The sequence below is a fragment of the Anopheles ziemanni genome, chromosome 2, assembly GCF_943734765.1.
Source record: "Anopheles ziemanni chromosome 2, idAnoZiCoDA_A2_x.2, whole genome shotgun sequence".
NCBI classification, from domain to species: Eukaryota; Metazoa; Arthropoda; class Insecta; order Diptera; family Culicidae; genus Anopheles; species Anopheles ziemanni.
In genome coordinates this window covers 72,341,742-72,361,194 of record NC_080705.1, presented here as the reverse complement: position 1 = coordinate 72,361,194, position 19,453 = coordinate 72,341,742, and the positions used below count along the sequence as shown (strand labels likewise).

General features: G+C 47.0%; 9 protein-coding genes across 9 annotated transcripts; 6 read left to right on the top strand and 3 right to left on the bottom strand.

Annotated features, from left to right (window-relative positions):
• Positions 1 to 1,166: 1,166 nt before the first annotated feature.
• LOC131294282 (putative alpha-L-fucosidase) lies at positions 1,167 to 2,765 on the top strand. The gene is made up of 3 exons (XM_058322328.1): positions 1,167 to 2,218; positions 2,292 to 2,568; positions 2,649 to 2,765. The coding sequence occupies exons 1-3, from the start codon at positions 1,167 to 1,169 to the stop codon at positions 2,763 to 2,765; spliced, it is 1,446 nt and encodes a 481-aa protein (XP_058178311.1).
• A 1,365-nt stretch (positions 2,766 to 4,130) lies between these two features.
• LOC131294281 (putative alpha-L-fucosidase) lies at positions 4,131 to 5,726 on the top strand. The gene is made up of 3 exons (XM_058322327.1): positions 4,131 to 5,179; positions 5,254 to 5,539; positions 5,619 to 5,726. The coding sequence occupies exons 1-3, from the start codon at positions 4,131 to 4,133 to the stop codon at positions 5,724 to 5,726; spliced, it is 1,443 nt and encodes a 480-aa protein (XP_058178310.1).
• Positions 5,727 to 6,191: 465 nt separating this feature from the next.
• LOC131294280 (uncharacterized) lies at positions 6,192 to 7,755 on the bottom strand. Its single transcript, XM_058322326.1, has 2 exons — positions 6,735 to 7,755; positions 6,192 to 6,196 (listed from the first exon to the last, which is right to left on the bottom strand). Exons 1-2 carry the CDS (start codon positions 7,753 to 7,755, stop codon positions 6,192 to 6,194), a joined length of 1,026 nt encoding a protein of 341 aa, XP_058178309.1.
• Positions 7,756 to 9,597: 1,842 nt separating this feature from the next.
• LOC131294279 (uncharacterized) lies at positions 9,598 to 10,330 on the bottom strand. The gene is made up of 3 exons (XM_058322325.1): positions 10,217 to 10,330; positions 10,021 to 10,143; positions 9,598 to 9,954 (listed from the first exon to the last, which is right to left on the bottom strand). Exons 1-3 carry the CDS (start codon positions 10,328 to 10,330, stop codon positions 9,598 to 9,600), a joined length of 594 nt encoding a protein of 197 aa, XP_058178308.1.
• A 1,465-nt stretch (positions 10,331 to 11,795) lies between these two features.
• Positions 11,796 to 12,506, top strand: LOC131294278 (uncharacterized). Its single transcript, XM_058322324.1, has 3 exons — positions 11,796 to 11,894; positions 11,961 to 12,083; positions 12,147 to 12,506. Exons 1-3 carry the CDS (start codon positions 11,796 to 11,798, stop codon positions 12,504 to 12,506), a joined length of 582 nt encoding a protein of 193 aa, XP_058178307.1.
• Positions 12,507 to 13,536: 1,030 nt separating this feature from the next.
• Positions 13,537 to 15,327, top strand: LOC131281278 (protein THEM6). The gene is made up of 3 exons (XM_058310555.1): positions 13,537 to 13,690; positions 14,442 to 14,656; positions 14,727 to 15,327. The coding sequence occupies exons 1-3, from the start codon at positions 13,537 to 13,539 to the stop codon at positions 15,087 to 15,089; spliced, it is 732 nt and encodes a 243-aa protein (XP_058166538.1). The 3' UTR covers positions 15,090 to 15,327.
• A 511-nt stretch (positions 15,328 to 15,838) lies between these two features.
• Positions 15,839 to 16,517, bottom strand: LOC131281753 (general odorant-binding protein 66-like). The gene is made up of 2 exons (XM_058311101.1): positions 16,284 to 16,517; positions 15,839 to 16,216 (listed from the first exon to the last, which is right to left on the bottom strand). Exons 1-2 carry the CDS (start codon positions 16,515 to 16,517, stop codon positions 15,839 to 15,841), a joined length of 612 nt encoding a protein of 203 aa, XP_058167084.1.
• Positions 16,518 to 17,067: 550 nt separating this feature from the next.
• On the top strand, positions 17,068 to 17,694 carry LOC131294277 (uncharacterized). Its single transcript, XM_058322323.1, has 2 exons — positions 17,068 to 17,505; positions 17,584 to 17,694. The coding sequence occupies exons 1-2, from the start codon at positions 17,068 to 17,070 to the stop codon at positions 17,692 to 17,694; spliced, it is 549 nt and encodes a 182-aa protein (XP_058178306.1).
• A 744-nt stretch (positions 17,695 to 18,438) lies between these two features.
• Positions 18,439 to 19,332, top strand: LOC131294276 (general odorant-binding protein 66-like). The gene is made up of 4 exons (XM_058322321.1): positions 18,439 to 18,690; positions 18,770 to 19,027; positions 19,112 to 19,139; positions 19,217 to 19,332. The coding sequence occupies exons 1-4, from the start codon at positions 18,439 to 18,441 to the stop codon at positions 19,330 to 19,332; spliced, it is 654 nt and encodes a 217-aa protein (XP_058178304.1).
• The last annotated feature ends 121 nt before the right edge of the window (positions 19,333 to 19,453 follow it).

Sequence of the window (19,453 nt, the reverse complement as noted above, 5' to 3'; positions counted from 1 at the left end):
AGCCGCGTACGTAGAGTTGATGTTAAACATGGTTTATTGTATATCTAGCACGACCGCTTCATTCATGGCGTTGTGTAGCATTTTGTAGCGGTTTGTGTACACTGCTAGGTCAACAAGATTCGTGTTGCTGAAGAAATCCAACAGCACCGCATTGGCTCGCAGACTCCACGGACCGCCGAGGAGATGCATCAGCTTCGGATTGACAATGCTGGCTCGCTCCTTCGGTAGCAAGTAGGTAGCCTCTTCTTCGTTCTGAAATAGGAGAAAGAAAACACTCGTTGTAAAAGCATCCAGGTTGAGCGGTGCAGTAAACTTACATAGCTTCCCTGGAAACCTTGCACGCCATGTAAACTCCACCCGATGTCCCTCGGTGCATCCGGATGCTTTTGGGTGAACAAATTTTGCATAAATTCTCCAAGCTCCGAGTGTTTGAGGAACGCGCTGGAATGTTTTTTCCATGGTTTCCATATGATGTCCGATTCTGGGGGATAGAGAAGACGGTTTTTGAGAACGGTACATTTGAAAAGTCGATATTAGGTGAATGACGCAGTAAAGTATGCAATTTCTATGTCGACTGAAACAACTGGTTTTCAAAGCATCACACAACGCCTAAAGGTATGTGAAACGCAATGCACTATAATAGCAGCAAAGCTGACGTTATCTAAAAAGTATTTTTCATACAATTGGAAAACATTAAAAAATGGGGAAAATCGATGCACTGGAAATCGAAAAAAGAAGCGGGAGCTCCTGTTGGGCTATTATTTAAAAGTAGGTGACCATGCCAATATTGTGTTGAGTATGGAAAACTGGGCTGTTTTGATTACCAAAGTGTTTGTTGCACTGTTTTCCGTGAAAAAAAGTTCTAATATTAGCGATACTACATCTATTTGTCTGGATATTTCTCTTTATGCATTGGAAAGCAAGCTACCGCATGCAAAACGATCGCGTTACAACTTTCACATTCTATTATCCACTGTTCCCTCAACAATCTTTGCGTTATCAGTTGAAACTGATGGGGCAATAAATACAATCCATCAACGCCTATTATACTGTGTCATTTGCGAGATGCTACTGTGTGAAGGCCTCGCTTAAGAGAAAGAAGATAAGGTTCTACGCCCCCCATGGACAGCATCGAGTTCGAGAAGTGTCGTTAGTGTCTGTCTGCGATGAGTCTGGTTCGGTTGTGTTTCGTGCTGCTGTCGCTGGTTTGCTCGCAGCGGCAGGCATTTACGGCCGCCCGCAAGTACGAGCCGACATGGGAGAGCCTGGATGCCCGGCCCTTGCCCCGCTGGTACGACGACGCGAAGGTGGGCATCTTCATCCACTGGGGTGTGTACGCCGTGCCCAGCTTCGGCACCGAGTGGTTCTGGATCAATTGGCAGGGCAGCAAAACGGAAGCGTACGTGCAGTTCATGCGGGACAACTACAAGCCAGGCTTCACGTATCAGGACTTTGCGAGTGACTTTACGGCGGAACTGTTCAACGCAACCGAGTGGGCCGAACTGTTCGAACGGTCCGGTGCCCGGTACGTGGTGTTGACGAGCAAACACCACGAGGGCTACACGCTGTGGCCATCGCACCACACGTTCGGATGGAACGCGGTGGACGTGGGACCGCACCGGGACATTCTGGGCGAGCTGGCCGGTGCAATCCGGGCGAACGGGAAGCTAACGTTCGGCGTGTACTACTCGCTGTTCGAGTGGTTCAACCGACTGTACACGGATGACAAGCTGCACGCGTTCCTGAAGCGTGACTACGTCGACGGGAAGGTGTGGCCGGAGTTGAAGGAGCTCATCAATACCTACCGGCCGGAGGTGCTGTGGAGTGACGGCGATTGGGAGGCACCGGATGGGTACTGGAAGGCGAAGGAATTCTTCACGTGGCTGTACAACGACAGCCCGGTGCGCGATACGATCGTGACCAACGACCGGTGGGGCATGGGAACGCTCTGCTTGCACGGTGATTTCCACACCTGCTCCGACCGGTACAACCCGGGCGTGCTGCAGAAGCACAAGTGGGAAAATGCACTCACGCTCGATAAGCAAAGCTGGGGTCACCGGGGCAATGCCCGGCTGGAGGACTTTATGACCACGGCGGAACTGATCGCCGAGATTGCGACTACCGTTAGTTGTGGCGGAAACATTCTCATCAACGTAGGCCCTACGAAGGCAGGCACGATTGATCCGATCTTTGCCGAACGCCTGGTGGACATGGGAAGGTAAGTAGGGCTGCCTAGTGAATCTCAAGGAGGGCTTTGACTGAGTTTTCTTGCCCTTTTTTTATCGCCACAGTTGGCTGAAGGTGAATGGGGAAGCGATCTACAAAACTCGTCCCTGGATGTACCAGAATGATACACTTACCGCGGGCGTTTGGTATACGGCCGCACGGCAACCATCTTCTTCCGGCGTGCGCACATCAGCAAAGGCGCGAGACACCAGCTTCACCACGGTATATGCGATCGTACTGAACTATCCTTACAAAACGAACTCCGTTCAACTGGGAGTCTTCAGCAACGACGTGAGAAAGATCGTGCAAATAACGATGCTTGGTTATGGGACGGCATTGAAGGTGTGTTCCTGCGAATCTCTCTTCGATTTTATTTGGTTTCACTATCACTAACAATTACGGTTTTCCTTTTTGCCCTCCAGTGGAAGCCATCCAGCGAGGGGATTGTGGTGGAGTTTCCGGTCAAGAATGAAATCGATCGGCTCAAGCTGCACCACGGGTGGACGCTGAAGATCACACTGTCCTCCCAGTGGCCTTAGGTTCGTTACGAAGCAACGGCAGACTGGAACGGGGCAGTGGCGGCTGTTTAATTGGCAGCAATAAAAAGGAAGGCTTATGCAACAGCTCAACACAACGAACGATGCTGAGGAAAGGCCGTCGTAGCTTGAAGTTTAGCAGTTTTTCGATAATCTTTAGAGGATGTTAGGGATCGGTCGTTAATAGCGAGTAGCAGCTCAATAAACTTCACTCTCCGAACTCCGTGCCGGGTTGGGAAGGTGTTTGCATCACATTTGATTTGTATTTTGCAGATTCCACCGCCGAAAAAAAAACAAACCGCCTCTCTTGGGCTTGTGTTTCATTTGGGTTGTTTTAGTCGTTTTGGCGATTCGGTATGACAAACCTAATCCATTACGACACGGTTGCGGTCGCGAGCCGGCGGCCCGGTAGAAAATGTGGGTCAGTGTCGGAATCGGCCTCGGATGCTGCGAGTTTTAAGGTGTGTGTGTGTTTTTTGTACTACGAAGCTTGCTTGTCAAATGGCGCCTATAGGATTCGTAACGCCGGAAAGCACAACCGGGGTAGCGAATGTCAAGGGCGAAAGTTAGAAGACTCTCGTGGGTCGGAACCGTTGGACTCCATACTGTCCCCCTTATACATCATCGGAAGGGCATGATAATAGAAGCCCTGTAGTGATTACCTGCAAAAACGGCATCTGCCACACGGTCACGATCCCAAGCGCTTCATGGGGACATAAAAAGAGACATAAAAAGGGAAAATTCGTGCCCCAGCCCGGAAAGCGTACTGGGTTTACGCAAGGCCATCGTTTTCCAATAAGAATTGTCTCCAATGCAAGTTATACGGACGTGGAGTAAACATGTTGTAAAGCTTATTTTCAACTCCCTTCAAAGTGGTTGTTTTTGTTTTACCAATTCTGATATCTCAAGTTTTAGTGCACCGATTTCAAAGTGATATTTTAGAGCTTGTAATTAACTACATTATTTATCATACATTACAACGAAGTGTATAATACTTGGGTTGCTGAAAACATAAAAAATATATAATAATCTTGGTAATGAAATTGTTAAAAATTAATTACGCTGTTCAGCAGGAGCGATAAATAAGAGTAGCTAAGACTAATGTTTTCTTAAAGGAGCATAATTGAGGTGATTAAATAATCTCAAACCTGGGTCGTCAAAACAAACGTATTGTTATCTAAGCTAAAATGAAGGAATAGAACAAATTCTGATGGAAGTTATGTTGCAAAACACTGTTGCTCATCTTATCAGCAGTTTGATTTGATTGGACAATATGAGATGCTATTAGAAGCGAAATGAAAACGTTCTTTGCGTCGAAAACCAGAGGTCATCGAGAAGCGGCCGAGTACCAGTCAGTTTCTATCAGCAATGTGTTCGGTACGGTTGTCTTTAGCAATCCTGAGCCTGGTGGTTTGCGCCGTTACCGCCCTTAGGTACGAATCGACATGGGAGAGCCTGGACTCTCGTCCCCTTCCCCAGTGGTACGACGATGCCAAGGTGGGCATCATGATACACTGGGGTGTGTACTCGGTGCCAAGTTATGGGTCCGGTAATACCGCCGCGTGGTTCTGGTATCACTGGAAGGTGAATAAATCGCCAAAGTTTGTCCAGTACATGCGGAAAAACTACAAGCCAGGTTTTACGTATCAGGAATTCGCGAGTGACTTTACGGCGCGATATTTCGATGCCGCCGAGTGGGTTGACCTTTTCGAACGGTCCGGTGCCAAATACGTGGTGCTAACGGGTAAACACCACGATGGATACACCCTGTGGCCATCCCGATACTCTTTCGGGTGGAACGCGGTCGACGTGGGGCCACATCGGGACGTTTTGGGCGAGCTGGCCGATGCGATTCGGGAGAACGGGAAGCTAAAGTTCGGTGTATTCTATTCGCTGTTCGAGTGGTTCAACCCTCTGTATATTGATGATAAGAATAACGCGTTTCAATGGCGTAATTTCGTAGATAAGAAAATGGTACCAGAGTTGAAGGAGCTCGTCAACACCTACCGTCCGGATCTGTTCTATGCCAACGACTGGATGTCACCGATCGAGTACTGGAGGACGAAGGAATTGATCGCCTGGCTGTACAACGAGAGCCCCGTAAAGGACACGATCGTGACAAACGATATCTGGGGCAAAGGAGTGGAATGCTTGCACGGAGATTTTCGCTCGTGCTCCAACTTTGCCAAGACGGGTGTGCTGGATAGGCATAAGTGGGAACACATGGAGAAACTCGATAAGCTCAGCTGGGCTCATCGGACCAATGCCCGGGTGGAGGACTTTATCAGCACGGACGAGTTGATCGCAAAGATCGTGAGCACCGTTAGCTGCGGCGGAAATATTCTTGTCAACGTTGGCCCCACGAAGGAGGGTACTATCGAGCCGATCTTTGCCGAACGCCTGGTGGAGATGGGGCGGTAAGTATGTGACCTCGGAGAGTTGCCCCTTTGTTGCTTACCGGCAGAATTTTTCCGCTAATTTCCTCTCACAGCTGGCTAAAGGTGAATGGGGAAGCGATCTACGAAACTCGCCCTTGGTTGTATCAAAATGACACGAGCACCGGAAGCGTATGGTACACAACTCCTTCCGAAAACTCTCTGTCGGTCTACGAATCCTCACCAATGAAGCTCACCAAGCGCACGTCTGTTGGCACCACGGTTTATGCGATCGTGTTGGACTATCCGTATGCTACTAACTCCGTGAACCTGGGAGTCTTCAGCAACGACGTGTGGAAGATCGTGCAGATAACGATGCTCGGCTACCCAACAGCACTGGAGGTGTGATCGTGCATTAATGTTTCGGTTCCTCCTGCTTACCCTATCAACTAACGATAACGTTTTTCCTTTTGGTCCCTAGTGGAAGCCATCCAGCGAAGGGATTGTGGTGGAGTTTCCGGTCAAGAATGAAATCGATCAGCTCAAGCTGCGCCACGGATGGACGCTGAAGATCACACTGTCGTCGTAGGGAGCCAAGCATTGTAATGAACAGACCAACGGAATGAACTACATTCTTAGGCGACGTAGCTTTTGAGCATACTGGGCTTATTGCTACAAAGAAGTCTTCTTCGGTTCAACTAAATTAAATAAATATTATCGCTAGGTTCGTCGTGGCTTTGCTTGACACCCGAAAAGCGTCTCCCGCATTTGTGTTTCATTTGGGTTGGTTTAGTCGTTTTGTGCGACTCTGACATATCTAATCCATTACGACACGGAGATCGCGAGCGCATCGGCTGACAATGTGGGTCAGTGTCGGAGTCGGCCCCATATGTTTTACCGCAACAAAACAAACCCCCCACAGTGAAGCTTTTTTTTTTGTTGTAAAACGGCGGCTTTGATTCGTAACGCACAACCAAGGTAACGAATGTCAAGGGCGAAAGTTAGAAGACTCTCGTGAGTCGGAATCGTTGGACGGTGTGGATGTCACTCGATGCTACGCTATCGGTAGGGGTAGAGACTAATGCGGTTGAGAACTTGGGTAAAGGGTATTTCCTACACGATCATGAATGCAAACGCCGGCGGTATGGGATTGGGCATAAATGGACAATTAAACGATCGTGTGCCACCCCACGAGGGATGCTGTTTACGCGAGGCCAAACGTTTATAACTTATCCACATTAAGAACGCCGCTACAAACAGGGGCCAAGTATCGGGTAAACAACCCTTTTTTTGCGCACTTGGAAAGACACAGTTTTACCGGGGTACTAATGCATCTCCTTAAGTGGCACCAAACGACAATGTCTATGTATAGCAGACTGCAATTTTTCACAATCATCACTGAACTACATTTCACAAATAAAAAATCTTCATCGCTCTGGATCTTGGAACGTCGTATGGAAGGTTTAAAAAAAAGTGCATTGTACGTTCGGCCACAAGCCTGGCAAAACCTCAATTGGATAATAGCGCTTTATCGAGGCACTTTAGCTACACACTTGATTGACCCCGCACCGACTACCCGAACCCCTGCCGAACTTACCATTTAAGCTGGCCTCATGATTGTAGGTGATAAGTATGTACTTTCCCTCTCGGCGCATGTCTCCGATGGTTAGATCGTAAGATTCCCCATCCGCATCGTATTCGCCAGCGCTGGCACGTTCCTCTGCCGGCTCTTCGGATGTAGAAAGCAAATGTCTCCGGTAGACTAGATCGCCGAGTTCCTGCTCGAGCAGCGCCAGCAGCACCACATGCTGCTCGGGATGGTTGTGGAACCCGAGAGGGAAACGTCGGAAGTCTAGGAATACGGTCTCCTCCGACAGTATCACGAACCGACGGATGTCCTGGAGGATCGGCACGAGTGAGGCCACGCGGAAGTGTTCGTTCATGATCCAAAAGTTACGCGTCCCGTTGTGCGACGGATAGTAGCCGACGGAGAAGTCCAGATAGCGCACGCCAAACACGAGCTGACTCCAGATGTCCAGGCTCTGGCGGAAGCCAATCTTTTTCAGCACAACATTGCCGCCGTTGGTGCGCGTCTGGTAGCAGCCGGAGCAGTGTGTCCCCGGTAGGAACAGATCCTTGAGCGACATGTTGCCCAGGCTGGGCTCGGCAAACATCCAGGCGGGTTGTATTTTTAGGCAGTCGAAGTACTGCAGATGACCGGTCGCATCGTAGCTCGTGAGGTAGAAGTCGAAACAGATGGGCTTGGTTTTACGCTTCGGAATGTGCTGCAGAACCTGCTCGTAGCTCCAACCCCCCGGTAGCTTCTGGTGGCCAAATTTCACCGCACTTATCACATGCCCGGTAGGCTCTCCGTTAACCAGCACTTTGGCGATCGGTGGAGCGTTCGATAACGCCGGATTTTCTGTGTATAGCCCAATCCAATCGGGAGGACTCTCGCATCCGGGACCCCAATTGATTACCAACGGTGCATCTTCGATGGTGCGGGAGTACGCCGAGATAGTAAGATAAACTGGACAGGCTTCACCAGACACGCTCAAGAAGAGTGTCGCTAGGGTACCACAAACGCCTACTAAGATACTTCTTAACCTGCTGCGCATGATGTCTGATCGTGTGTCTTCACTGTTGAACACTGCAAACGTCCGTCAGCTTCAAGCTTCTCACCAAGACTGGTCGGCTGCCCGGACAGGACTGGTATTCATTGTACTGGTCTGATCACGACACCACAAGGCAGCTCCAAAGACCCGAGCATATCGCGCGAACTCTCTTTCGCACGGTTCCCACATCTTACTGGTCACTTATGTTTCTCTTTTGCTCGCTGCTGGCGCTGGTTAGGCGCGTTTGTGTGATAAAACGAAAATGCTCAAAGGATCGCACCGGCGGGGCGAGGTTATCAGACGACAAGATCTGTCTGTGATCCACCGAGACGTCTAAATAATCTGTTAATGCACTGCTCATTGGGACTGCTGAATACTCTGATCTTGCAATCGAAGGTGACCAAATGATTATGTTATCGCTGTTTAGCCGTGGAATTAATTGATTTCCGCTTTGTTGCTGCTTGCAGCACGTTTTGTAATAGTTAGCTTAAGCTAAAAATATACTATTTCAGTCAGGGTTTACAATCAAAGCTAGCAATCCATCGATGTTTAGCTCCACTGTGGATTTCGTCTGATACTGGATCGTTCCCTCGCTGGACCCAAACAAACCATAATATTTACGCCAGCGATAAACGGGACACGGGAGCTACATTTACGATGCGCCGCCCGGGGGTAATGCCATACCCCTGAACACCTGGCTACACGGCGCTGAACACCTGGTCAACAAAGACATGTTGATGGCCGAGATTACAAAACGATGATCTTATGCGTCACTTGTGGACAGGTGTAACAGGTGTTCAAACACAGCACGCCTAACGTACGGTTCTGATAATGGTCATAGTTTACTGTTCCAGCAGGAGCATGACTTGATACTTTCATGTATGAAATTCCTCGATTAAAGGCGTACACTTTCGGCGAACTGCGCGTATGAATGAACGCGATAACGCTGATTGAATAATTGTTGTCCAATTTGTTCCTGCCGTCAAGAACACGCGCATGTTCGTTCGGGATGTTATGTTTGAGAAACATATCATATGAGATAAGAATCGCCAAATTTAATTACATTTCCCTCGAAATTTGTCATTGAACTAGAAAAAAATGTTCACGCGCCACAATGCAGGAAGGTTCAATGACCCTGAGGACTGTTTCCTGTTTAGGCGATTTACGATTTATTTTCCAAGAAGTGGATTAATTTGTTGAACCATGACGGAACACTGGGAAACAGTGTATTTCTTCAGCTCCTGGGAAATTTCTGCTATTTACTGACAAGGGATATACTGGATTTGTCATACTTTTTTGTTTTCAATTTTTGTAGTGTAGAAAGTTTTGTTTAAATTTCACTTCAGTTAGTATTTTTTTTGCAATAAACTTACGCAAACCGTACACATATTACTTTGCCTATGTCTACTATAGAATTCGATCACAATGAGGTCAACAATCTTATTTTTTAACGTCTCTCATATCCGCTTAGTTGCTGTTTATTTTTCTCGGAAGTTTAGATAAATTAATGGAAATTAGCAACAAATATTTTCCATGAAATGATGTTACTTTCACTTATCGAGCTCCGCAGAAAATGGCGAATGCAGTTATTATACATTTCAAACTTCATTGAACAACTAACAACATTAGCGCCATCTATATCTCAAGAAGTGAAGCATTGCATGTGATTTTCATGTGCATGTGAAAACAAAAGAAAATTTGACAAATTTAAAATTGTTATTTTATATTGCATAGTTTTACTAGATTTAGGACTACAGTTTTGCCACACAGAATTCTGAAAATGTGACACAGGTTCACGCACACACCGAAGTTTCGCCTGGCGCCGGATGTTCAATCTTATTTTATCTAAATCATAGGACACATGCTGCCGTACTCCTGCAGCTTTTTGCAATTTTCCGAGCCGTTAAAAACGGTCGACGGGCACTGGGCGAACATCATCATGCCCATGCAGCGCAGGACGACCCCGGAGATCGGGTGGCAGATTTTCTCGCCCTCGAAGCTTGGCTCCAGCTTGGCGCCGGCCTCAATTTCCTCCTTCTTGCTCTCCGCCAGCTCGAAGCACGCGTTCGTGGCATCACGCACCAGCGCCATCCACTCGGGCTTGTCCTTCATCGCGTCCATGAACATCTTCGACACGTCGTCACGCTTCAGCATACCGTCGGCGTACATGTTGGTTGCGTTCATGGCGCACTCCGCGATGCACTGGTGGGAACACAAATGGAGAAACGTTAATATGTGCCAATTGGACAACTTAGAACACTTTCTTACACATCCTCGTGGGACACCGTCTAGCTTCAGTTGTTTCTTGGTTTGTTCGCCGTACTTCTGGTAGCAATCCATCATGATGCTTCCGTCGATGAGCATCGGCGTGGGGCAACATTCAGCCGGATTCTGTGATGGCAACATTTTTACAATTACTCGAACTAAACTCTCAGCTAAAGGCCCTTCGAACGCCACTTCTTACCGTATCGACCGGTGGTCCGCTGGCACAAGGATTCTCGGCCACGACGAGCACTCCGAAGGCGATCAGGTAGATCAGAAACCTTACCACACGGTACGAATGCTGCTGTAGATCCATTTCGGTGTCGTCGTTTGAACGGTTCGCTTCAACTGAGATCGATCGTCGGTGAGCTGCATTCGTTTTTATCCAGCTGTCGATCTACGCCGTCTCGCCATGTCAATAGCGTTCGGGTTTGAAACGTTTTACAACGAAATTTTCCAATCCCTCCAACGCCCCTCTGCGTGCATGCTAATGACTGTACCCGGTTGATCGCCATCATTATGCGTTTTTACATGCACAATGCAACCCCGAACTCGGGGCAATCTCGTTCCCTCTCACTCTTTTTCTCTCTCTCTGGGTTGAACCGCTCGTGGAAAAGTGCCCCATCACGGCTGCGGAACAAACACGCCGGCGCTTTGGGTTGATACTGGAAAATGCCGCTTAATTAACGGGCTCCATGGCGAATGTTCGCGCACATCCGGATGTCATTTAAATATAATCTCAACCGGACCAGAGCCCGGGGTGCTGTCACCGAGTTGCTGTTACTATTCCAGCCATTGTTTGCTTTCGATCGTAGGCACTTGTTTTATTCTTTCCTCTGTGAGAAGACGACCGAGTTTGCATTATCTCTCCTTGTTGCGGCCACGTCGTATTTGCATGTTCTTTTGTGGGAGGTGGGGGTGAGTTGACATAGTTGATTGAATAACGATCGCTATGATCACAAGGGTATGCAATAGAAATTGGCTGTTTGTAAATGCAAAATCGTTCTTATTTCCCACCAGCGTCATGCACGTTCATGCAATCAATCGAGACGGTTAACAAGCTAACACTGGCTGTTCATGCACATGGATCGTAACTGCGTGAGCATCGATTTAATGAAAACTTAGCGAATGGGTCTTTTCACTACAGTTTCCTTATAATCACCATAATTTCCCTGTTTATTTGGTTTATGGATAACAAAGTAAATATTTTTTAATCCTCCATTGTGATTGAAAGAAAGTAATAATTCCGTTACAAAAGTACTAGGAAAATGGGAATTTTTAAAAGCTGATTTAAAAACTTTCTTAAGATTCACAATTGAAGATGAATCCGACGATTCCAGACAAAAATCACCGACTGACTGTCTTTCAAACCGATCTTAGGTAAAAACCGAGCAATAAATACAACTGAGGCTCTAAGATGACATTTTCGCAGCGTATGTTACAAGTCTATGATCAACTGATCGTTGATATTTGACTCTGATAATACACTGAAATGATTTTTATAACAATTATCGCATCATTCGCGATTGATTGACAAATGGATAAAGAATAGCATTGATGTTTAGATATTGAATATTCATTTATGAGTTAATTGATGGGTATGAAATAGAAACGGAAACAGCTTGTTCAATGTTTGAAAAATTGAAAACCTTTTGCGTCAATCATGAGATAAATCTTCCCTCAAAATGAAGTATAAAAGAAGCTACTCGAATCAACTTGAGGATTGAAGATTTGCTTATTTCTTAGAAAGTTTATAAGAGAACGGCTTGCTTTATCACAAGATGGTGGAAGTAAATCTCAAAGTATTAGTGGTTTTCGGGATTGTTTTAAGTTCAGCTTTTGCTGACAATCCTTGCCTTAAAGGACCTCCCATTCCCAAGGTAAGCTATGGTTTGTATTAGAAATTGAATGTTTAACAAATAGTTCTTCCTCTGTTTTACCGACAGAATGCGGCAGAATGTTGCATTACTCCAGCGTTAGTAGAACCGAGTGCGTTCATGGCCTGCCATTCGAAGTGGATCAGTCAAACCAAGCGCCAAATGACGATGGAGGGTATACCGAGGGGATGCGTAAGTGTGCGGCTTCAACTCCCGAGTTTTGTATTTTTCTAACCTTTTTCCTCTTTACGCCAGTGCGTAGCCGAGTGTGTTATGAACTCGACAAAGCTGTACTCCAACGGGAAGATCGATCGAGAGGCTCTTACCAAGCTGTATGTGGATTCGGCCAAACCGATGGCTCCTGAGTGGAAGCAGATCACGCTGGATTCCATTGATGCGTGCTTTAAGATGGCTGATTCGATGAAGGAAGAAATCGACGCTGGCGCATTGCTGAAACCGGCGTTCGAGGGTGAACAGATCTGCCATCCGATTTCGGGGACGATTTTGGCCTGCATGGGTATGACGCTGTTCGCCGAATGTCCCGCCAGACTTTTCACCGTCAATGCGGACTGCAATAAATTGAAGGAGTATCACAGCCAGTGTCCGTTTTTGTAAAGTTCGGAGAATGAATGAATGAATGAAATATGAGTGAACATTTTAAATAAATATCTTTACGCACCTATGCACTTAATCAATCAGATGAAATGAAGTTTTTCAATGGAATACCACAAGGAAAACGTTAAATATCTTATAGCAATCTTACTATAATACTAGTTACTTAACTTATTTCTTTTCTAATTTTTTAATATAAGTATTCCCTTCAGATTTGGTTTGGGAACAAAACAAAAGCACTATTGAAATTTTGCTACCTCAAATAAATGAGTCAACTAAAAATTGGAAAACATCTTAATGTTACACTTAAGGGTTCCACTGTTCAGCATCGATCGTATGAGAATTCTCACCACATTGCACCTGCACTGCGAGCTCACCTTTCACTGGCTTTACCTTCTGTTTACATCGCCCGCTGTTACGAAAGAATGCACCTGAACGTGTTGGTGTTAGTGCAGGCGGTTTGAACTATCGTTCGATAGCTTGCCGGAAGCGCATGCGCTACCAAAACCAAAACAAACCACTAGTCAAAGAAGCCTTGTCCTTTTGCTGGCTGCCATCATCTTATCCTCGCGGTCTGACAGTTCGCCTGCTTTTCCTCGCTCTTCAGCTGTCACATGTGCCGCCACTACCTTGACTGCGGTCAAGGATTCTAGTAGTAGGCCTCGCTTCAGCAGTCCGTCACCATCCCGAACGTGAAGAAAGTGTCCATTTCATCGCCATCCCTGGCCAAGATGCGTTGAACAGTATTGTTTGTTCGGTGCGCGCGTGACAGAGGCCTTTAGGTTTACCATCCTGTTTCGTTTGACAATTCGTCCCCAGCGGAAGGAAAATGAACGAAACAAACGGTCGCAGTTTTGGTTTGCCGAGCGTCCGAGAGTAAGAAGAAAGGAGGGATAAAAAGCGACTCAGCATAGTTCAGCAGTCACAGCAAACAAATTCCTAACGCGTGCGGTGGTTGTTGCAAGTGTTTTCTAGAGTCACCATCCACGTTCCCGAAAACCATCGTCCTATCGCATACCGTGGTGCTGCGAAAATGCTTTGTACCGCGCTCGGAATTGTGCTCGGTGTTCTGGTGGCGCTGTACGCGCTGTTCGAGCTGCACTACTTCCTGCGGATGTGCCTTTGCGTACTGTCGGCGCGCTTTCTCAAGAAGCGGATGCACATTCTAGACACCAGCAGTGTTGTCGGTGAGTGGGCACAGAAGACGGACACACGGGTCGCGGGAGGGCCTTTTTCTTGCGGACAATCATTTTCCTCCCTCCGGCAACCCTTGTCCATCGCATGCCACTTGGCAACCGGAGCTTGCGGAGCTTGTTACGGAGACGATGTGCTAAATATAGCGCACGGGAAGTTATGCGACTTCGATCGCTTGGGACGGTTTCCGCGGAATCATTAGTTTGTGGCTGCGAGTTAAACATGCTCCAAAGCGTACTGCTACCGCAAACGTAATCGATTCCATCGTTAGCGAGACCAAGCGATGCGGAATCTGGAGGATTGTTCCACGAATAATTAGTTCACGTTTAATTATGCAAGAAACGAGTACTTCGGAAGAATTTAGCATGTACTTTTTCAAGAATTGAATAAATAGAAATAAGTTAATTTGATATCCTTCAATGATGGAGACGCCTGGTGTGTCATGCATCGCATTCATAATTGGAATAAAATCTGCTCAGTACCAAACCAAAACGATGATAAGATTTAGAAAAATCAGCAAGAGCTGTAGTTTGGAGATTAGAAAGCTAAAATAAGTTTAGATTGGTATAATTTCTTTCGTGCTGTTGTTTTTCTGCTATTACAATCAATTCGCCTCAATACCTTTATGTCTTTGTAGTGATGAAAAATGGGGTTTCTAAATTAATTCATGCAAATGATGTGACGATCTTGATTTTGGATATTATTCTATAGTTAATTACAATCTAACCTATTTGTCTTTCTCAGGGCTGTGCTTAACAAATGACATCGATACATTACTGTATCATATGAACAATGCGCGGTATCTGCGAGAAATAGACTTTGCTCGGGTGGATTTCTACGAGCGGACCTCCCTCTACCGGACCATAAGAAGTAAAGGTGGATCGGTGGTCCAGGGTGCGACCACGATAAGGTACCGGCGTTTCATTCGTCCCTTTACACGCTTCACAATTAGTTCGCGGGTGAGTAGCGTTCTTCGGGAGGGCAAGCGCATCCCGTTTAGCAGAACTGAATTAATTTCCCTCACCGTAGATCGTGTACTGGGACAACCAGTCGATTTTCATGGAGCACCGGTTCGTCGGTGGAACGGACGGTTTCATCCACTGCATCGCGCTCTGTCGCCAGCGGGTGATGCAGTGCTCGGTGGACGACGTTATGGCCACCCTGCTGAAGAGCGGTATCGCGCTGCAGGGTGCGATGGGTACCCCCAAGAAGCCTCCGCAAGCGACCAGCTCGACCGAGTATCTGGAGCGGGCGGAAAATGGTACCAGCGGGTCTGGTGGCCCGAACGTACTAGACTCGGCGAGCCTTTCCAAGCCCGACCTACCGCTCGAGGTGGCCAAGTGGCTCGAATGGAACGAAATCTCCAGTGCGTGTCTGCGCAGTGAATGTTAGCTTTTCCCTCTGCCTTCCTCATCGAATGCCTTGGCATCCGCCTTACATTCCAGTAGCGTACCGGCCAAACGGTCACTGTCAGCTTTCGTGTTTTGCACAGCAGTCTCCATGTAGGACATGGTGACGAGCGCCCTCTACCAAAAGCATCACATATTGTACGCGCTTTTCCCTCCTTTTGACCAAGAACTGCGCGTGTTTTCCTCACTTTCTCGCTCTACCTTCGCTGTCTCTATTACTATCTCCTAGATCAGTCTATATCGTTGTTGATCCTTCTCTGGTAGTTAACGAATGAAAATAAAATCAATGTCGGGTAGTATCCCTCGATCATCTTTAGATGTCTTTGGTCTAGTTGTAGGGAAATAAACTATGTTTAAATGTTATCAAATATGATTTTCTTGCTAAGGCAAGGGCGCCGGCATTGAGACGAGGGTCACTCATAGAAGTGACTGTAAACATCTTATTTGTAATTTAAAAAAGAAATCTAAGTCGGTGAGTTAGCAAGATATTCAAATCTAATTTGAAGGTGAATGCTACATTAGATATTTTTAGTTGGAGCTACATATGCCCACAGTGTATTCGGAACGCTTGGAGAACAAATATTCGTTACAAAATTGAGACCAACCTGCAGTACGATTTCTACACTGGTACTCTTTATTGACCTGTTCCGGGTGGAAAAATGTCTACTAGTTGATCGAAAGAAATTGAGAACCCATCACCGAAGGAAGAATCATCACATTCGGGGAACACACTTACTGACGCAGTGCACTGAACGGGCAGGTCTTCAGGAACTGCCAGATGCTGTCACATTCCGTCGAGGCCGAGCGTAGACTGGCCGGGCAGTTGGTGAACACGGTGGTGTGAATGCAGTCGACCAGGAAGCTTGCCTCCGGATTGCACACGAGCTGGCCCTTGGTGGCGGTTTTCTTCGACGCGGCAATGGTCTTGTCGAACTCGCCCGTCTTCTTGGTGGCCTGGGTCGAGCACTCCTTGATCGCGTTGTTCACCACGGTCAGCCAGGGGCTGTTCGCTGGCAGACTGTCGGTGAACACGTTGGACAGCTTCTTCGAGTCCACGTCGCCCTTCTTGTTGTAGATGCCGGTGTTGTTCATGATGCACTCCGACATGCACTGTGGAGAAGAACGCGGCAGGTGGTTAGCAACTCGTCCAACACATCGCATCCCCTTTATCACTTACATCCGTCGGTGAGAACGATCCCTTGGTGGGTTTGGTGGCCGGATCGATCGGGTACTTTTCGAAACAGGTGGTCACGACCGCGACGTCCAGCAGCTTCGGGATGGTGCAGCAGGAGAACGGATCCGTGTTGATGTCTCCCTTGGCACAGGCGTCCTTGCTGGGGGCGGCGGCAACCGAAGCGAGCAGCGTACTGCAGAGGAAGACCAGGATGGTGGTGCCGTAGATGGGATTCATCTTGATGCTGGAAGAATTCAAGTTTTCTTAGCTTGCTGGTTGAACTGTGGCTAAACCGATGCCTGATGTGCCTTACTCGACGAACCGGGGGTGACATTTATACCAGTCATTCGCCAACGCACTTACCTTAATTATTTAGTACCAGTCATGCGTTCGATTAAATGAAAATATTTTTCCATTCTTTTGAAATTTTTAATGAAAATATAATGAACAAAATTTGAGCTTCCAGACCGGAAATTCTGCTTGTGAGACTATGGCTTGGTAAAATGACTGAAAATGTATTATTAACGACCTGTTTTGATTGGAAACTGATGAGCACGTTAACGTTTTTTTTCTACTCGACGGTTTCTCTAAAGTTTAATAATTTTGTTTAGTTTAATCATCGCACCAAACATGGTCATCAAAAATACTCGCACCATTACTCACCGTCAGTACTGATTGCCTCTAATGTGTGAAATTCACCCCGTGAATAGTGGCGCTTTTCTCCGAACTGATAAAAAGCCATTCGACAACGGACCCGGACGCTAGTGAGAGTGATTAGCGGGCTTCAATGACACCTTCCCGAATGCTACTTGTTATCGCCCTCGGTTTCACGGTGGGCGTCGAGGCGGTCCTGCCCAAAAACGATACGACACCGGGTGAGTGTACGATGGTGGGTGCGCTAAACCCTCGCGAATGCTGCCGTAGCTTCACGGAGCTGCACGACGCCATCATTGCGTGTATGCCGAAACCGGACAGGGCCGGGACGACGTGCATCGCCCAGTGCATTCTACAAGGGTACAGTCTGAGACCGTGGGCCAGCAGCGTGCCGCTATCGTTGTCCCGCATCATCACCTATGGGCCGAAGTTGGCTGCCCACTTCGACGAGTGTAAGACGGACCTGATGGACTTCCTCCAGGGTAACATGTTCCAGGGAGACTTCCAGCGCGTCGTGTGCGATGAGCGAGTGAATCGGTTCTTCGTCTGCATGGTCAAGAGTTGGTTCCAGGTACGAGTTTTTCTCCCGGGTTGGAGCACATCTTACGCTAATACACTTCTTAATGGATTTTTTTGTCTCCCTCCACAGGACTGTCTAGGGTTCGATGATACCAGTGAGAAATGCAACGAGATGAAGGAGAAAACCCAATCGGGTAGCTGTAACATTTCAACATTCTTCGGAATTTCCCGGGTCGATTAGTGGTTGCTCATTGAAAAAAGGGACAATCTTGGAAAAGTGGCACCATAAAACCGTATATTAAAATTTATAACAGTATCACAAATAAAAATAAATGGAACTGAACCGATTAGAATCGGGAATCAATTAGAATTGAAGATTGTTTAAGGTAAAAGGTTAGAAACCTCTGATTCTTGCAAAACGCATACAAAACCTTTCTTAATCAAATACACTTTGAAATATTCAATTTTTACCAGAAACGCTACAAGCTTAAGATACTTAAGTGCTGTGGAATTGAATGATTAATTTGGGATTTTAATTGCATACATCATTAAGTTCTTTTCCGTTATTTTCTTTCGTTTTTTTTGTGCTCAAAAACCCCATTCGAAGCCCACAGGTGTGAGCAATTTGAATCCATTTCAACCCGTGCTCGAGCATGCGGCATTTCATGTGTATTTCAATACACTTTTCCGTTCGCGTTTTTTCGCCGCTAAAATAATCACCTTTCATGTGTTAGAATAAGCGATGGAAAACGATGTTCAAACACTCCACTGAAATGGGTTCCCATAAAGCCACACCTCTAAAATGATTGTGGGAAAAAATGGCTCCAATGAACCCCTTTGGTCAATATTTACACAAGGCCACCGAGTTTTCCGTTTTTACGTTGGTTTTTATAATGGCATATTTATGCTATAAAAAGGTCCGCTCCTCCGTTCGGCCGTGATATTCGGTAGTAGCGCTTGTCGACTGACGCAGTTACGCAAAACGATGGCCACCTCCGTTGACCGATCGCAGCTGCAAGTGGTTTCGATCACGTTCGGTAAGGTACTGGTTGCCCTCTGGTTGGCCCAGCTGGTCCACGGGGAGCCAAATCCGGCCTGCAAAACGGTTCCCGAGTTCATGAAGGCGGAGAGCGAGGAAAAGTGTTGTGAGATGCCGCAGGTATTTCTCAACGAAACCGTGAAGGAGTGCTGGAGCAAAGTGGAAGGTTCGGGCAAGTCGCAGGTGGAGCAAAGTTGTGTGAGTATTCCGAGGATAGGCAAACGAACGGGAGATGACTTTTCAAGATCATTTACAATGTGCCACGGTCTCGTTACAGGAGTTTTCCGCGTGCGTTTTCAAACAAGATAAGTTCACGAAGTCCGATGGGCGCGTGGACTCGGATCGTCTGCGAACGTTCATCAAAGAGAGTTTGCAGGCCTCGAGCGAATGGAAGAGCCTCCTTGAGAAGGTTGTGCTGGAGGAGTGCATGCCGATGATTGAAAAGGACGCCGCCGCTATCCAGAAGCTAACGAAGTCCGATTGTGATCCAACCCCTGCGTTCCTTATAGCCTGCGCCGCTTCGAAAAGTTATGCTGTAAGAAATTAACCATTCCGAAGGTATCTGTTTCACCCTTTCTAACTGGGGCTTTTCTCCTTTCTTTCTCAAATTCTTTTCCAGAAATGCCCCACCAGTAGCTGGACAGGAAGTGAGTGAATTTTCCAATTGTACCCGTTCATTGTAAACATCTTTTCTGTTTTCTTAATTTTATTCTACTTCCTGCAGGCAAAGCGTGCGACGAATGGAAAAGTTATTTCACCAAATGCGCCAACACGGTGGATGACTTGGGGGAAATGTTCAAGCAAGTGGAGTCTCGCAAGCTAGCAGAAAACCAAAATTAGCTTCCCCAACGAGGATCGGGACAGCGAGCACGATTCGGAACTACTTATGAGTCGAGTGTACGTGGCGTACAATCCAAATTGGAACAATAAATGCTTTTTATCTCTCTCTCGTTTTCACCTG

Coding starts and splice junctions, on each gene's coding strand:
- LOC131294279 (XM_058322325.1), bottom strand. CDS start 10,330: ATGGATCTACAGCAGCATTCGTACCGTGTGGTAAGGTTTCTGATCTAC. Junction 10,144..10,216: donor GCGGACCACCGGTCGATACG/GTAAGAAGTGGC, acceptor TTGCCATCACAG/AATCCGGCTGAATGTTGCCC. Junction 9,955..10,020: donor ACGGTGTCCCACGAGGATGT/GTAAGAAAGTGT, acceptor TGTTCCCACCAG/TGCATCGCGGAGTGCGCCAT.
- LOC131294282 (XM_058322328.1), top strand. CDS start 1,167: ATGAGTCTGGTTCGGTTGTGTTTCGTGCTGCTGTCGCTGGTTTGCTCG. Junction 2,219..2,291: donor CGCCTGGTGGACATGGGAAG/GTAAGTAGGGCT, acceptor TTATCGCCACAG/TTGGCTGAAGGTGAATGGGG. Junction 2,569..2,648: donor GTTATGGGACGGCATTGAAG/GTGTGTTCCTGC, acceptor TTTGCCCTCCAG/TGGAAGCCATCCAGCGAGGG.
- LOC131281753 (XM_058311101.1), bottom strand. CDS start 16,517: ATGAATCCCATCTACGGCACCACCATCCTGGTCTTCCTCTGCAGTACG. Junction 16,217..16,283: donor GATCGTTCTCACCGACGGAT/GTAAGTGATAAA, acceptor TCTTCTCCACAG/TGCATGTCGGAGTGCATCAT.
- LOC131294277 (XM_058322323.1), top strand. CDS start 17,068: ATGACACCTTCCCGAATGCTACTTGTTATCGCCCTCGGTTTCACGGTG. Junction 17,506..17,583: donor TGGTCAAGAGTTGGTTCCAG/GTACGAGTTTTT, acceptor CTCCCTCCACAG/GACTGTCTAGGGTTCGATGA.
- LOC131294280 (XM_058322326.1), bottom strand. CDS start 7,755: ATGCGCAGCAGGTTAAGAAGTATCTTAGTAGGCGTTTGTGGTACCCTA.
- LOC131281278 (XM_058310555.1), top strand. CDS start 13,537: ATGCTTTGTACCGCGCTCGGAATTGTGCTCGGTGTTCTGGTGGCGCTG. Junction 13,691..14,441: donor AGACACCAGCAGTGTTGTCG/GTGAGTGGGCAC, acceptor TGTCTTTCTCAG/GGCTGTGCTTAACAAATGAC. Junction 14,657..14,726: donor GCTTCACAATTAGTTCGCGG/GTGAGTAGCGTT, acceptor CCCTCACCGTAG/ATCGTGTACTGGGACAACCA.
- LOC131294281 (XM_058322327.1), top strand. CDS start 4,131: ATGTGTTCGGTACGGTTGTCTTTAGCAATCCTGAGCCTGGTGGTTTGC. Junction 5,180..5,253: donor CGCCTGGTGGAGATGGGGCG/GTAAGTATGTGA, acceptor TTCCTCTCACAG/CTGGCTAAAGGTGAATGGGG. Junction 5,540..5,618: donor GCTACCCAACAGCACTGGAG/GTGTGATCGTGC, acceptor TTTGGTCCCTAG/TGGAAGCCATCCAGCGAAGG.
- LOC131294276 (XM_058322321.1), top strand. CDS start 18,439: ATGGCCACCTCCGTTGACCGATCGCAGCTGCAAGTGGTTTCGATCACG. Junction 18,691..18,769: donor CGCAGGTGGAGCAAAGTTGT/GTGAGTATTCCG, acceptor GTCTCGTTACAG/GAGTTTTCCGCGTGCGTTTT. Junction 19,140..19,216: donor CACCAGTAGCTGGACAGGAA/GTGAGTGAATTT, acceptor TACTTCCTGCAG/GCAAAGCGTGCGACGAATGG.
- LOC131294278 (XM_058322324.1), top strand. CDS start 11,796: ATGGTGGAAGTAAATCTCAAAGTATTAGTGGTTTTCGGGATTGTTTTA. Junction 11,895..11,960: donor AAGGACCTCCCATTCCCAAG/GTAAGCTATGGT, acceptor TTTTACCGACAG/AATGCGGCAGAATGTTGCAT. Junction 12,084..12,146: donor AGGGTATACCGAGGGGATGC/GTAAGTGTGCGG, acceptor TCTTTACGCCAG/TGCGTAGCCGAGTGTGTTAT.